The 14,355-nt window shown below is 42.8% G+C and overlaps 1 protein-coding gene across 1 annotated transcript in view; it reads left to right on the forward strand.

Annotated features, from left to right (window-relative positions):
- Window positions 1-441: 441 nt before the first annotated feature.
- ADAMTS14 (ADAM metallopeptidase with thrombospondin type 1 motif 14) overlaps window positions 442-14,355 on the forward strand; it is an 81,954-nt gene continuing 68,040 nt past the window's right edge. Inside the window, exons 1-2 of the mRNA XM_032232094.1 lie at window positions 442-647; window positions 5,008-5,393. Coding sequence (XP_032087985.1) covers window positions 554-647; window positions 5,008-5,393 — 480 coding nt within the window. The 5' untranslated portion in view covers window positions 442-553. The remainder of the gene's footprint in view (window positions 648-5,007; window positions 5,394-14,355) is intronic.

Here is a 14,355-nt window from a genome sequence, read left to right on the forward strand (position 1 = left end):
CCCGCGGCTCCCCTCAGCCTTGCAGCGGGAAAGCGGCGCCTCCTCCGCCCCCGGCGGTTTCGCCTTGCATGGAAGGGACGCGTCCCGGCTCAAGCTCAGTGCGCTGCCGGGAGGACCAGCTGGCGGAGCGGCTCCTGCTCCCGCGGGGCTTCTTGTGCTGAGGGGCCAGCCGGCTCGGCGGAGGGGGGCGAGGAAGCGAGGAAGCAAGGAAGGAAGGAAGGAAGAAGAGAGAGAAAGGAAAGGAAGGAAGGAAAGAAAAGAAGGGAAGGAAAGGAGGGAAGGAAAGGAGGGAAGGAAAGGAAGGAAAGAGGAAGGAAAGAAAGAGAGGAAGGTAAGAAACAGAAAGAGAAAAGAAGGAAAGAAAGATAGAAAAGAAGGAAAGAGAGAGCTAGGAAGGGAAAGGAAGGAAGGAAGGAAGGAAGGAAGGAAGGAAGGAAGGAAGGAAGGAAGGAAGGAAGGAAGGAAGGAAGGGGAGAAAACGCAGCGGGCGTCGGAAGCAGCCAGTTTTACTTTTGCCCCGCTCTGGAACGGCCGGAGGGCGCGTGGCGAACCGATGGATTCTCTGGTCTTTTATGTGGCGATGCTCTCCTGGGTGATGATGCCTCGGCGGTGCTGGGCAGCCTCCGGCAGGCAAGGCAAAATCCAAGGTAGGAAACGGGTGCGAGGGAGGAAGGCGGGGGAGGAGGAAATTGATCGCCTGGCTGGGCTCCGGGGGAGCGAGGGAGAGAAGCCCAGGTCGCCCCGTCTGCTGGCGCGGCTAGGAAATTGGGCGGCAGCCTTGGCTTGGTCCTTGGCTTGGTCCAGGTAGAGCGCCTCGGTCCAAATCTTGGCGAGAAAAAAAAAGAGGCTTGTTGCAAAACCGGGGACTGTTTTGGAGACCGGGCTCCGTTGGGTGGCGGTGCGGCTCTGCGAAATCAAACCTGTTTAGCTTTCCCAGGCGGGACGTGAATGTAACTCGGCTACTACTTTCAGTGATTCCCAACCCACGCCCTACAAGGGGGGGACGGACTGATTTTTAATAGGGACAATTTCAACCTTGTTGAAATCAGGTTAATGGCCTTTTAGGCTTCCTCCAAGTGGGTAGACTACACACTTTTTGAGTAAAGTAAGAATTATATGGGGGGGGGGGTGCATCAGGATTTTAGAAATGCTTAGATGGGGCATGGTCAAAAAAAGGTTGGGAACCACTAGTTTAGGCACACACACGTGTGTGTGTGTGTGTGTGTGTGTGTGTGAGAGAGAGAGAGAGAGAGAGAGAGAGAGAGGGAGGGAGGGAGGGAGGGAGAGAGGGAGGGAGGGAGGGAGAGAGAGAGAGAGAGAGAGGGAGAGAGAGAGAGAATGGAACAGAACAGAATAACAGAGTTGGAATGGACCTTGGAGGTCTTTTAGTCCAACCCCCTGCTCAAGCAGGAAGCCCTATACCATTTCAAACAAATGGTTGTCCAATCTCTTCTTAAAAACCTCCAGTGATGAAGCACCCACAACTTCTAATACCTTGCTTGCTTGCCTCGATTTTATGGCCAGAGATTTTTATTCTCGAAATATGAACATCTGGAAAGTAAGCAAATGCTTGGCCTAGTAGCTTTAAGCAACAGGCAAAGCTGGAAACTTTGAAATTGCAGAAAGGGGAAATGTTTGCATGTATGTATGTATGTATATTTTCAATCAATCAGAATAGAGCTTGAAGTGACCTTGGACCAGAGGTGGGTTGCTCCCAGTTCGGCCCAGATCTGGCAAACTGGTAGTAGCAGTGGTGGGAGGCTCCGCCCACTGGCCCGGACTCTTGTGCGAATGCGCAGAAGTGTTGCACGTACTCAAATCGATAGTAAAAAAATTGGCAACCCACCACTGCCTTGATCAGGCAGGAAATCCTATACCATTTCAGACAAGTGGTTGTCCTGTCACTTCTTAAAAACCTCTAGTGATGAAGCATCCACAACTTTTTAAGGCAACCCCTCCCACTGGTTAATAGTTCTCACTGTTTGGAAATTTCTCCTAGGTTGGATCTCTCCTTGGCATCTTCACAAAACTCCCATATAGTGAAAATGCTGGGTATGTGTCCAAGTTACTTGAGGGACTATTTAAGCCCACTGGGATTGGTCCGTGCCACGTGCCGGCAAAGGAGGCATGCTGTGGTTCCCGTCAGCCCAATTATTCCAGTTGGCGGTGTGTGTGTGTCCAGGAGGAGGGCCTTCTCTGCTGTTGCTCCTGCCCTTTGGAACATCTACATGTCATTGAAAAACTGCCTTTTCACGTAAAGGACAAATCGTGTCCTACCTGTGCACGCCTTTCTTGGTTCCTGCAAACCCTCCTATCCAGATGATGGGCAGGATGTACCTTAATCCCAGTAGATATGGAAACAATTCTCCGTCTGCCAGATGTTGCTAGTTACAATGGTATTTGAGCCTTTCTTTAGAACTGGCCCCCAAATTTCTAGGCACCAGCTTCACATTTCATGTGGTACTTTAGCTTTCCTGTTTGGAAACTGGAAAGGAAGGCAGGACTTTCCTTCAATTACAAGGGGGAACCCGATTGCCAATCTTTTAAAAATCCATCGTCTGCCTTGCGACAGGCATGAAAATAAAGAACAGGTTTAAATTTGACCATTGGCTGTTATTTTTCAGCCCTTGTCAATCAGATTTTCTCAGTAGTGTCAAACTTTTATAAAAAAAATAAACATATGATCATACTAGACAGGTTTATGGATTTCAGCTGGATTGGTTGGTTTGTTACAGGTTATAGTAGATCTCATTTTAGAGATCTTTGTGGTGTTCTTTTGATGTGGAAGTCAATAGGCTATAAAGCAAAATAAAATACACAGCAGGAGTTTTGCAGCATACCAGTCACGGGGTAAAGAGAACTCTGTTTATAGACAGACATTTTCTGATCATTAGTATGTATTATTTAAATCAGAGGTGATATGCTGCTGGTTCGCACAATTTCAGGCGAACCGGTAAGGGCGCCACTGCGAGGCTCCTCTCACCCATCACGGACCTTCTGCGTGTGCTCCCATTACTGAACTGGTAGTGAAGAGAATAGCATACCTTTACTGATTTAAATGTTTAAATATGAGGCTGTTAATCTTATTTTGACACATGATATCTGCCCTAGAAATAGTTTTCCTGGGATGAGAAGCTGCTGTATTTCAATATTTTTCTGTTATGTCCGACCCATGACAACCCCATAGACAATGTTCCTCCAGGCCTTCCTGTCCTCTACCATCCCCCAGAGTCCATTTAAACTCAGCCGACTGCTTCAGTGACTCCCTCCAGCCACCTCATTCTCTGTCGTCCCCTTCTTCTTTTGCCCTCAATCGTTCCCAGCATTAGGCTCTTCTCCAGTGAGTTCTTCCTTCTCATTAGGTGGCAAAGTATTTGAGTTTCATCTTCAGGATCCAGCCTTCTAAAGAGCAGTCAGGGTTGATCTCCTCTAGGACTGACCGGTTGGATCGCCTTGCAGTCCAAGGGATTCGCAGGAGTCTTCTCCAGCACCATAGCTCAAAGGCCTCAATTCTTTGGCGCTCAGCCTTTCTTATGGTCCAACTTTCACAGCCGTACATTGCAACTAGGAAAACCATAGCCTTGACTATATAGTATACACACTTTTGTTGGCAGGGTGATGCCTCTGCTTTCTAGTGTGTTGTCTAGATTTGCCATAGCTTTCCTCCCCAGGAACAAGCATCTTTTAATTTCTTGGCTGCAGCCCCCATCTGCGGGGATCTTGGAGCCCAGGAAAATGAAATCTGTCACTACCTGCATTTTAATCTTCCCCATTTATTTGCCAGGAATTGAGAGGGCCAGATTATTTCATTTCAAAGGATTTTCTCCCTTTTGGAGTACATACATTATGTGTTACTTGGGGGTTGCAGAATGAATCGCTTGGATGCTTGATGTCAGCTGTAAGTGGCATCAGTGTGTGCCAGCATGATTTTCTTCTGCTGTGTTGAACGTACTGTATTCACTTGGCAAACTGAAGTTTGTAAGGAGAAATAACTTGGTTTTGCAACTGGAGATGAAGCAGCAGTTCCTATTAACTTCAAATCTCCTTCATCAGGGTGTGTGTAAATCAAAGATAATGGCTACAAATGGGAGTGGGAAGGGGAATGCTTGAAAACAAAAACTAACATTTTTCTGTATGAATGCCCAGCTGCTATATGAACGAGGGTAAGAGATCAGAGTCAAATCACAATCTCTTCATCATTTTCACAGGCTTGTACAACAGTCAATACACCATCAAAATATTTAGTTGTGATGTCTGTGTGCATGCATATCATGTTTCCCTGAAAATAAGACAGGGTCTTATTTTCTCCCCCCCAACTGAAATAAGCAGTTGACCTTATTTTCGGGGAGGTCTTATTATTTTTGAGATATAGAAGACGGTGACCATGGTCACCTCATGGCTGCTGCTGTGTTGCAACGGTATCTGTGTGGAATGTAGAAAAAAAAAAGTGCAAAATGCATTGTTGGGTGGTAGCATGGCACAGAATGGGCCTTTCTGAGATTTTTCAGTTCAGAAAGCAAGAATGTACACAATACAAACTTTGGCAAAGGCCCTTGATGTGAAAATATGCTTTAAAGTATGCAGTAGTGCCTGGCTGAATATGTTTTGTATTTTCAGTAGTCAAAGGCCTATATCATTTTTTTTTTGTCCTATCTGGTGAGACATAAAAAATGAGTGGAGGTGGGGGGGAAATTACATAGGAGTTTGCAAATGTACTACCTTTGCATTAATGTATCTGAATTGCAAAATTCACCCATTTTAATCCTTTATTTTTTCTTTTCCTGGGTACCTACAACATACAAAATGCAAAATGGTCACACATGCTAAATTAAAATACGGTTTTGGGGCAGCATGCAAAACTCAGTTTTCTTAGAATTTGCTATAACCGATGAAAAAAGTTCCATGTTGCTGAAATTACAAGCGTAGATATTTGGGGGGAAAAGAAACACGCAAAAGTTGTTTCATTTGAATGTATTAAAGTTTGTCTATTTACATTTATTTCCCTAGAGTTGCTCCTGTCTGGAAAGCTAAGTGAATATGATGTGATTGTGCCCTTCAGTGTAGATCACCAGGGACGGTTCCTATCACACATAGTGTCTGACTCACCATCTCCTGCACAGCACTCAACTCGACACAGGACGGTTCGCAGCATCTCTACGAAAGAAGCCGTCTTTGGGAATCCCTTGTACTTCTTCAATGTTACTGTTTGGGGCAAGGAACTTCATCTCCGCTTGAAGCCCAACCAGAAGCTGGTATCTCCTGGTGCTTTGGCCGAATGGCAAGAAGATTTCCAAGTAGTCTTTCGGGAACCCTTGAAGCAGGACTGCTTGTCCACAGGAGGCATCACAGGCATGCCAGAGGCCACAGTGGCGATTAGCAATTGTGATGGATTGGTAAGAAAAATAGCCCATTTTATTCCATTCTATTTCTCAGTCAAAACATTTGACCTTCCTTCTTGTATTGCTCACAATCGCTTTATTATGAGTTTTGCAAGTAGAAATTCCACATACAGAGTAAGATTAGCATAAGAAGCGATGTAATTGCAGTATCTAATTTGTACAATATCTTGATGGAAAATAAGTAGGAATATTAGGTAGGTTTGCTGTAGTGGCCCAGCAGGAGCCGTTGGAACTGCAAACAGACTCCGACAGCGAGGGGCCTTATGAGTCGGCTCTGGAAGAGATGGAGGACCCTGGACAGGATTCCGACTCCGATCAGGGTGCAGAGAGGCTGGTTGGCCACCAGGAGGTGCCTGAGGCATGGAGCAGCGGTGAGAGCCGAAGGGAGTGTGCTCCTGACGTCAGGCCTTGGAGTAGTGACGAGGAGACAAGGGAGGTGGTCCTGGATGCCCGGCAATGCAGGGCATATCGACGGAGAAAACAGCTACGCAGTTACAAAAGATAATTGGACCCAGCTGGTTATAATTAGGCTCCTCTCAAGATTGTATTTAAGGAGGGACTCTGGGAGGAGTCTGGTTTGCAGGATTCAACTTCATTCTTAACTCTGGAGAAGCTGTTATCTGTCTCTGTCGAAGTCTGAGTTGCTGCCAAGGTTCTTATCTGTTTGTTGTGCTTGGCTTTCAGCCACTGAGGTTTTGGTTTCCTGCTAATAAAGTGCTGTGGCATTCCAGTTAAGCTTGTCTCGACATTCGTTACTGGACGGAGGAGCGGGTCAGAACAGTTTGCTATCTTGAGTCGATCAAAATAAATGTATACAAAAGAGGTGGGATAAAATAATAATAATATTGCAGGTCCCTTAGGACAAAAGGTGTCTTAGGTGGACAAAAAATGTGAAATCCAGTCTGAACATCTGGCTGACTGCATGCTGAACAATAATAACTAACACATTAAACATCAACAACTGCCTATCCCAGGTCCTTAGGAAGGACTTGATAGGTGAATAAAAATGTCAAATCAAGTCTGAACATCTGCTGATTGTACAATGAATCATAACTTTAAAGTGCTTTGAAAATAATTAGGAAAAGAACTGTATGAGAACACAATTATAGTGCCTTCCTGTAGCTCTTTAAAGCAGCTGCATCTTTTCCTGGGCTCATATGGCAATTGCAGGGGGGAACAGTGAAAAAAGTTGCAAGAGCTAATACTGTAAAAAAATACAGAAGTATTTATTTATATACTAGAATTACAAACCTCTGACAAGCAGTCATGGGAAAGCCAGATTCACTTAACAACTATGTTATTAACTTAACAACTGCAAGTGGTTCACTTAACAACCGTGGCAAGAAAGGTCGTACAATGGGGCAAAATTCATGTAACAACTCTCTAATTTAGCAACCAACATTGTAAATTGTATCAAAGTTACTTCTCTGTAAACTTCTTATAATGACACCTTTAGTATAAGTATATTTATATTGACATACAGGGGCTTATTTAAGACTAAAGGAAATACAGGTAGTCCTCAATACCACAATCGAGCTCAAACTTTCTGTCGTTAAGTACGACATTTGTTGAGTTTTGCCTCATGGGCATGATGCAAAGGTCATAACTGTGAAAAATGGTCATAAGCCACATTTTTCAGTGTCGTCGTAACTGAACAATCACTAAAAGTACTATTGTAAGTCGAGGACTACCTGTAGCGGTTTCCAGACAGTAAAACTAAACATCAGGATGTTAACATTGGCTAATCATTAATTTTGAAACTTCATACCTTCTAAAGTGTGCCAAAGTAAAATCTGATTATCTTCCTGATGTATGTTGGCTAATTTTATCACAGCAAGCATTAACTTGCCAGGTAGAAACATGCAAGTTGTTTTAGTTGCATGTTTATTGTTTTATTCTTTTAAAAAGTTTCATCCCTTTACACTGCATCTGAAATACAAATATAAAGAATAATTTCTCTTTGAAGGTAGATATGATGGCAATCAATAGTTAATTGCACCCTTGATGAAAAAAATGTTTTTTCATCATAAATAAGGGACACGATGGTTCAGTGGCTATTTGGCGGTTCAAATCCCTAGCACTGCGTGAGGGAGGGAGCTCCTGTTACTTGTCCCAGTTTCTGCCAACCTAGCAGTTTGAAAGCATGTAAAAATGCAAGTCGAAAAAATAGGAACCACCTTTGGTGGGAAGGTAACAGTGTTCCGTATGCCTTCGGTGTTTAGTCATGCCAACCACATGACTACAGAGACATCATCGGATAGCGCTGGCTCTTCAGCTTTGAAATGGAGATGAGCACCACCCTTAGAGTCGGGAACGACTAGCACATATGTGCGAGGGGAACCTTTCCCTTTATCCTTTTTAACCATGTAAATATGCATATGGGCCACATCTCCCAAACTGATTTTGGAATTAGAAGTTGTAATTCCCATGGAACCAAAAGGGTAACGTCTTGAAACAGTTTGAAAAGAGCCCATCTATGGTTCCCCTGTTCCTCAGTTGGGTCTATGATAATTCACCACGGCCAACTTACCACAGCCAACTCGCAAGGGACAAGAGTTACACTAATATCAAAAGAAATGATGGAACAGAATCAATAAAGAATGGATGCAAAAACAGGGACAAAATGTAATGTGAATGACAGAAATTAAAATAATGTTTTATTTATTTTAAATAATTAAATTGAATTGTTAAATTGTCCTACTGTGAATTGGCCATGGCTAATTAACTCACAGAGAGTTGGCCGCAGCAAGTTGGCCATGCTCAGTCAGTTGTTTTTTGTAGGTCGTCTTATCAATCCTTTAGTTTTCTCTTATACCACCTATGTTTCATTTGACTGTCCAGAAATGTGCTAAATTTTATGGATGATTTTCAGGTTGAAGATCAAACACATAAAAAAAGAAATAGGTTTTGGCAGTGAAGGTTTTGACAGAATGAGAAATGTTTCATTACGTTTTTTAGAATTGCAGATGGGTTTTAAACAAGGAAGATGTGGTTGCTTTATAGCAGTGTTTTAGCCATTGTGACGGGTACATTTCCAAAGTGGTACGTTTCCTGAAGAATGCTGGGGATGTAGTGTAAGACCCTTTATGTGCAAACAGGTTACTAGCTACAGTCTTAGTAATCTAAAATATCTGCTGGCTAATAGACTTCTGATAAGTGCTCTCTTACTTTGGTGTGCAAAACTATGGCTGGCCATCTGCTAAGAACAAGTTAATAGCTATAAAATTAATGGTTCTAGATAGGTAGAATACAGTGGTGTGCTAGAACAAATAGAAATACTGTTTGAATTGGATTTTGAATAAATAATTTTATAATTTGCTTATTATCTTATAAGACTTTGAACATGGATTAAACAGAGAAGATCATTCAAGCCTTCTTGATTTAGAAGATTTCCCTTTCTGTTTCCCCAAAAAGAAAGACTAGACTAGACTAGACTAGACTAGAGTAGAGTAGAGTAGAATAGAATAGAATAGCTTTCTTTGGCCAAGTGATTAGATACGCAAGGAATTTGTCTCCAATGCAGAAGCTCTCAGTGTACATGCATACACAGCAGAGTAATAACAGTAATAATAATGATACCAATAAGAGAAGGTGGTAGCAAAGATGAGAAGGATAATAGTAATCCAGCCTATTACATGGGTAAATATATTTAGACTTACAATATGATATTAAGCACATTTCTGTATGTATGTACGTATGTATGTATGTATGTATAAAGCATTTTTGTGTTTGTAAATGAACAAGAGCAATGATATTTCTGTTTAGGTGTTGCAAGAGATGTGGCCTTATCATATTTTCATGACGAATCTCACTTGTTGTAAATGTTCTATGACCGGGATGGCGAACCTATGGCACGCACTGGCCAGCTGAGTTCAGCCTTTTTTAAAGCCATTTTTCGTCCTCCCCCGGCTCCAGAGGCTTATATGAGCCTGGGGAGGGCAAAAACAGCATCCCTGCCCCTCCCCAGAGGCCCTCCGGAGGCTTTAGGAGCTTCAGGAACAAACTTCCGGTTTGCTTGTAGGGCTGTTTTAAACCCTCTGGAGCCTTCAGGGGCCTTCCGGAGGCTTCCCTGAAGGCTCCGGAGGACAAAAAATGACCCTATGAGCAAACCGGAAGTCACTTCTGGTTTGCTAGTAGGGCTGTTTTAAATCCTCCGGAGCCTTCAGGGAAGCCTCCTGAAGGTCCCTGAAAACTCTGGAGGACTAAAAACGGCCCTTTGAGCAAACCGGAAATGACTTCCGGTTTGCTTGTAGGGTGTTTTTTTTTGTCCACCGGAGCCCTGAAGGCTCTGGAGGGCTTAAACCGGTCCTACGAGCAAACCGGAAGTCCATTCCCAAACTTCCGGTTTGCCCGTAGGGCCAGGTTTTTGTGCTCTGGAGGCTTCAGGGAAGCTCCTGAAGCTTCCAGAGAGCCTCCGGGGTGGCAGGGGGGGCTGTTTTTGCCCTCACCAGGCTCCTATAAAGCCTCTGGAGCCTGAGGAGGGCAGAAAAAGCATGCAAAAAATGGGTGGGTCATGCCTGCTATGTGCGCATGCTCACTGGGGGGGCTCATGCATTGGATTATGGGTGCGGCACACCTGCACATGCCCCCCCTTGCGCTCCCTTCCACTTATGGCATGTGAGCCAAAAAAAGGTTCGCCATCACTGATCTATGATATAGATGTGGAATTTTAAATTAGCTTTCATCTGGCACTTAATCAAAGAATCAGCTGGATTTTCTGTGTAACAACAGCAATAAAGTTAGAGTAGCATTTGAATGGCCTTGATCTACATTAAAGGGGATTGTGTGATCACTGGTTTCTTCCCACCACATTTATCCTTTTGCAAATCTTATTGCTGTGAGGTCAGTAAACTTCTGTGGATAAATTGGCTTTTATCCATGCTTCTGTGGAAAAATTCAGATAGCCATTTTTACAGTTTGATGTCAGTAGTGATGGTTTCTGTTCCTTCTATCTAAAGTTTAGTTTACAAAGTACTGTTCTGGAATGCATTAGCAGAACATTCCCTACTCTCAGACTTAAAAGATAAAAAAGATGCATCAAAAAAGGAAAAGATATAGGTTGGAGTGCTTGCTGGAAGGAAGGAGATCTATATCTACACTTAAATTTGGTGCAAGTATGATAAATTGAATAAAAGCATAATTGTGAATTGTAAATAATGCACATTTGTTAAATTAGAGGTCCATGAAAATAGAGCTTAAAAATATAAAATTAAAATTGAATTTAATTGAACACTAAGTTGGTCATGAAAACCAGTTTGGTCTAGTGTAGTGGTTCCCAACATGGGGCCCATGCCCCACAGGGGGGGCAAATTGATTTTTAACAGGGGCAATTTGAACCTTGTTTAAACCAATTTAATGGCCTTTTAGGCTTCCTCCATGTGAGTGGAGTTCACTTTTTGAGTAAAGCAAGAATTATATGTCACAGGGAGGACACCAGGATTTTAAAGATGTTTAGGTGGGACATGGCCAAAAAAAGGTTGGGAACCACTGGTCTAGTGGTTAAGGCACTAGACTAGAAACCAGGAGTCTGAGTTCTAGTTCTGCCTTCGAGAACAACGGTTTTGTATTTCTGTATTAAATTTTGGAAGGAAGTACTGGATTATGAAAACACTATTGTACAACAAAAGCTAAAAATTTTCAGATTCTATTCTTTTGAACTACATACCTAATACTTGGAATTTGACAACCAGGCAAGATAAATAGATACTCTGTGTCCTAATTATAGCCAAAAGTCAGTTATTGCCACATTGGAAAGATAAATGTATTGCCTCACTCTCTCAATGGATTGAAGACCTGAACACTTGCCACTTATGAGCGGATTACCTCTAGACATACATTTTGTATGAACAAGGATAATGAAAGATGGGACTCATTTATACAAAACTATCTGGATACCCGTGCTTCGCGACGAAATTATGTGATCGGGCTATGTAGGAGAAATTTGGTTCACAATCCGTTGGCTCAGTGGTGGTCGGTGATTGAAACACATAAGGGAACATCGCTCACGCTGCCTTGAGTCCGGAAGTAGTTCCATAGGTGGAAGGTACAGACATTTTGGTGAGGTACCGACTTTTACTGTCAGGAGCCCCAGGCTGCTCCTGAGTGAAGGAGTGGAATGTGTGCCAATTTGAAGTAATGGAATGTGAGGCAACTGGCAGTTGGAACAGAGTTCTTTTCAGGTGGAGAGGGGGAGTAGAACTCCTTAGCATCAGAGCCAGGGGTGAAATTCAGCAGGTTCTGACGAGTTCTGGAGAACCGGTAGCGGAAATTTGGAGTTGTTCGGAGAACTGACATATACCATCTCTGGCTGGCCCCAGAGTGGGGTGGGAATGGAGGTCTTGCAATATCCTTCCCCCAGGAGTAGGGAGGGAATGGGGATTTTGCAGTATCCTTCCCCTGCCACGCCAAGCCATGCCCACAGAACCAGTAGTAAATTTTTTTGAATTTCACCGCTGATCAGAGCATGTTAATTACTGTATAAGAAATACTAATGATCTGAGGGTCATTTTGGAAAATCCTTTCTTAGCTAGCACCTAGAAGCCAAGAGGAAGAGACGTACCAAATTTCAAGCTTGTAGGCTGCACAGTTTTGGGGATTTTGTGATGAATGAATGGTACTTGGCTTTTATATATATTTGTATATATAGCTATACAACAAGTTAAAAAGGACGATAATTATATAAAGTCCGATGCCCTGCAGCTTGTGTGAAACTAGGAAGTAAGCAAAAAAGCTCAGTAGGGAAATGTTAATGCAATAAAGTCTCCAACAAGTTTTTTTTCCATTCCTTCTTGTCACTAACACTGTTGTATCACTCTTTACAATGAAATATTCAGATTCCTCTTTCCCTTCAGGGAGAATTCTCGAGATAAAACCTCCAGGTAGCCAAATGCAAGAGCCAAGGTGGCGCAGTGGTTAAATGCAGCACTGCAGGCTACTGCTAGATCAGCAGGTCAGCGGTTCAAATCTCACCGGCTCAGGGTTGACTCAGCCTTCCATCCTTCCGAGGTGGGTAAAATGAGGACCCAGATTGTTGGGGGCAATATGCTGACTCTCTGTAAACCGCTTAGAGAGGCCTGAAAGGCCTATGAAGTGGTATATAAGTCTACTGCTATTGCTATTGCTATAAATACACAGTCATATATGTATATACTAACTCAAAACTTCCTGCAGAGTTTGCTTGGATAGCATCTGCAAGTATCAGGAGGATTTGGCATGGAGGGTCACTTTGAGATTAGTTTGTTGGCAAAATTCCCCTGTTTGAGCTGTCTTGGTTTTGTAATTTATCCACTTCCCTCAGCTGCTGAATTTCTGTTCAGGATGGTCTGCCCTAGGTTCAAGGTGGACGGAACTTTAGCAAAGAAAGATATTGCAAAGTGGCTTTTAACTTTCTGATTCTTCCGTGGAATGTTTGGCAAACCTTAAAGAATCATGAATTTGAAGTTGTAAAAAATTTCAGAAAAGGCTGCAGAATGTGCAATGGATTTAAAGCACTGTCTGTGTTCTGAAACAGGCAGCCTGCCCACAAAACATATTGGCATGTGAAACAAGATCTCAGCAGGCTGGGCCAGGCATTGTATCATTTGTTAGGCATTGTAATACTTGCTATTTTTGAATACCATCCAACATCCAGTGGGAGTTGTGAGTTTAATGGGTAGATTTATCTAGTAGCAAAGATAATCATTTTGAAAACCGTTTTTGGTTTCTGCCATCCAGATTTGGTAATAGACATTCCTGTATTCCTATTTTATTTCTTGAGAAAGAAAGTTAAACTAAAAAGTACCAAGAGGTAGCAGTGTTGAATGTGTGCATATAAGTGAAAAAGAGATACGGTTCCAAGAATAAATGTTAATAAGTTCAAACTCTTGTATTTAAGGAAATGTATATGGTAATATATTCCTTAGGAAGACTATTTTTTAGAACTGTTTTATTATGACAGTATTTAGTCTACTCAGGAAGATTTGTGGAGGTAATCAAAATAATTGTAATTAGTACTAAGTAAATAGCAGTGGCACTTAGACTTATATACTGCTTCACAGTGCTTTTACAGCCCTCTCTAAGGTGTTTACAGAGTCAGCATATTGCCCGCAACAATTTTGGGTTCTCATTTTACCCACCTCGGAAGGCTGACTCAACCTTGAGCCTGGTGAGATTTGAACTACAAAATTGCAGGCAGCCGAAATAGCCTGCGGTACTGCACTCTAACCACCGCATCACCGTGACTCATAACTGCGCCACCGCATGTGTATGTGTGGATTAAAATGCATATAGGATGGATTTATAGCAGGGTGACATTCGATTTGGAATTATGTGCTGGCTATGTTGCAGACATTGGTACATTGCTTATTCAAGATAAATGCAATTGATCATTTGAAGATAATTCTGGATGACAGATTATGATTGATCACCTACACCAGCGAATCAATTGACTTTTGTAAAGGATTTTACAGTGACACTGAGAAAGTAATAAAAGATCTGATAAGGACTGAGCCAAGAGATTACAGCCTGCAGATTGAAGGATGCTTGAGAAAAAAAACTAATTTGAAGCTGGCTTGTATATAAATTTAGATAAATAAATACTCCCAGAGTCACCATACCTTGATTTTGCGTAGCATAAGGGGAACAGAAAAAATAGGCTTTCAAGATTGAGGTCAGCCCATAGAGGTAGTCCAGATCAAGATGTACACATTGCAGAGATTCCTGGAGTGCTACTTTCTTGTTCTAGGACCATGATGGCGAACTTATGGCACGCATGCCATAGGTGGCACGCAGAGCCCTCTCTGCTGGCATCGCACCATCACCCCAGGTTAGATCTCCGTGGCGTTTCTTTCGCGAGCTGTTTCCCTGCAAACGACGAAACAGAAGCTCATGAAAGAAAAATATCTTACATCTTGCTGCGCTGCCAGTGTTGGGATGTGCCACCTCCCACTGGCCAACTTATCTTCGGGTCTCTGCTACA

This window comes from Thamnophis elegans, chromosome 15 (genome assembly GCF_009769535.1).
Source record: "Thamnophis elegans isolate rThaEle1 chromosome 15, rThaEle1.pri, whole genome shotgun sequence".
NCBI classification, from domain to species: domain Eukaryota; kingdom Metazoa; phylum Chordata; class Lepidosauria; order Squamata; family Colubridae; genus Thamnophis; species Thamnophis elegans.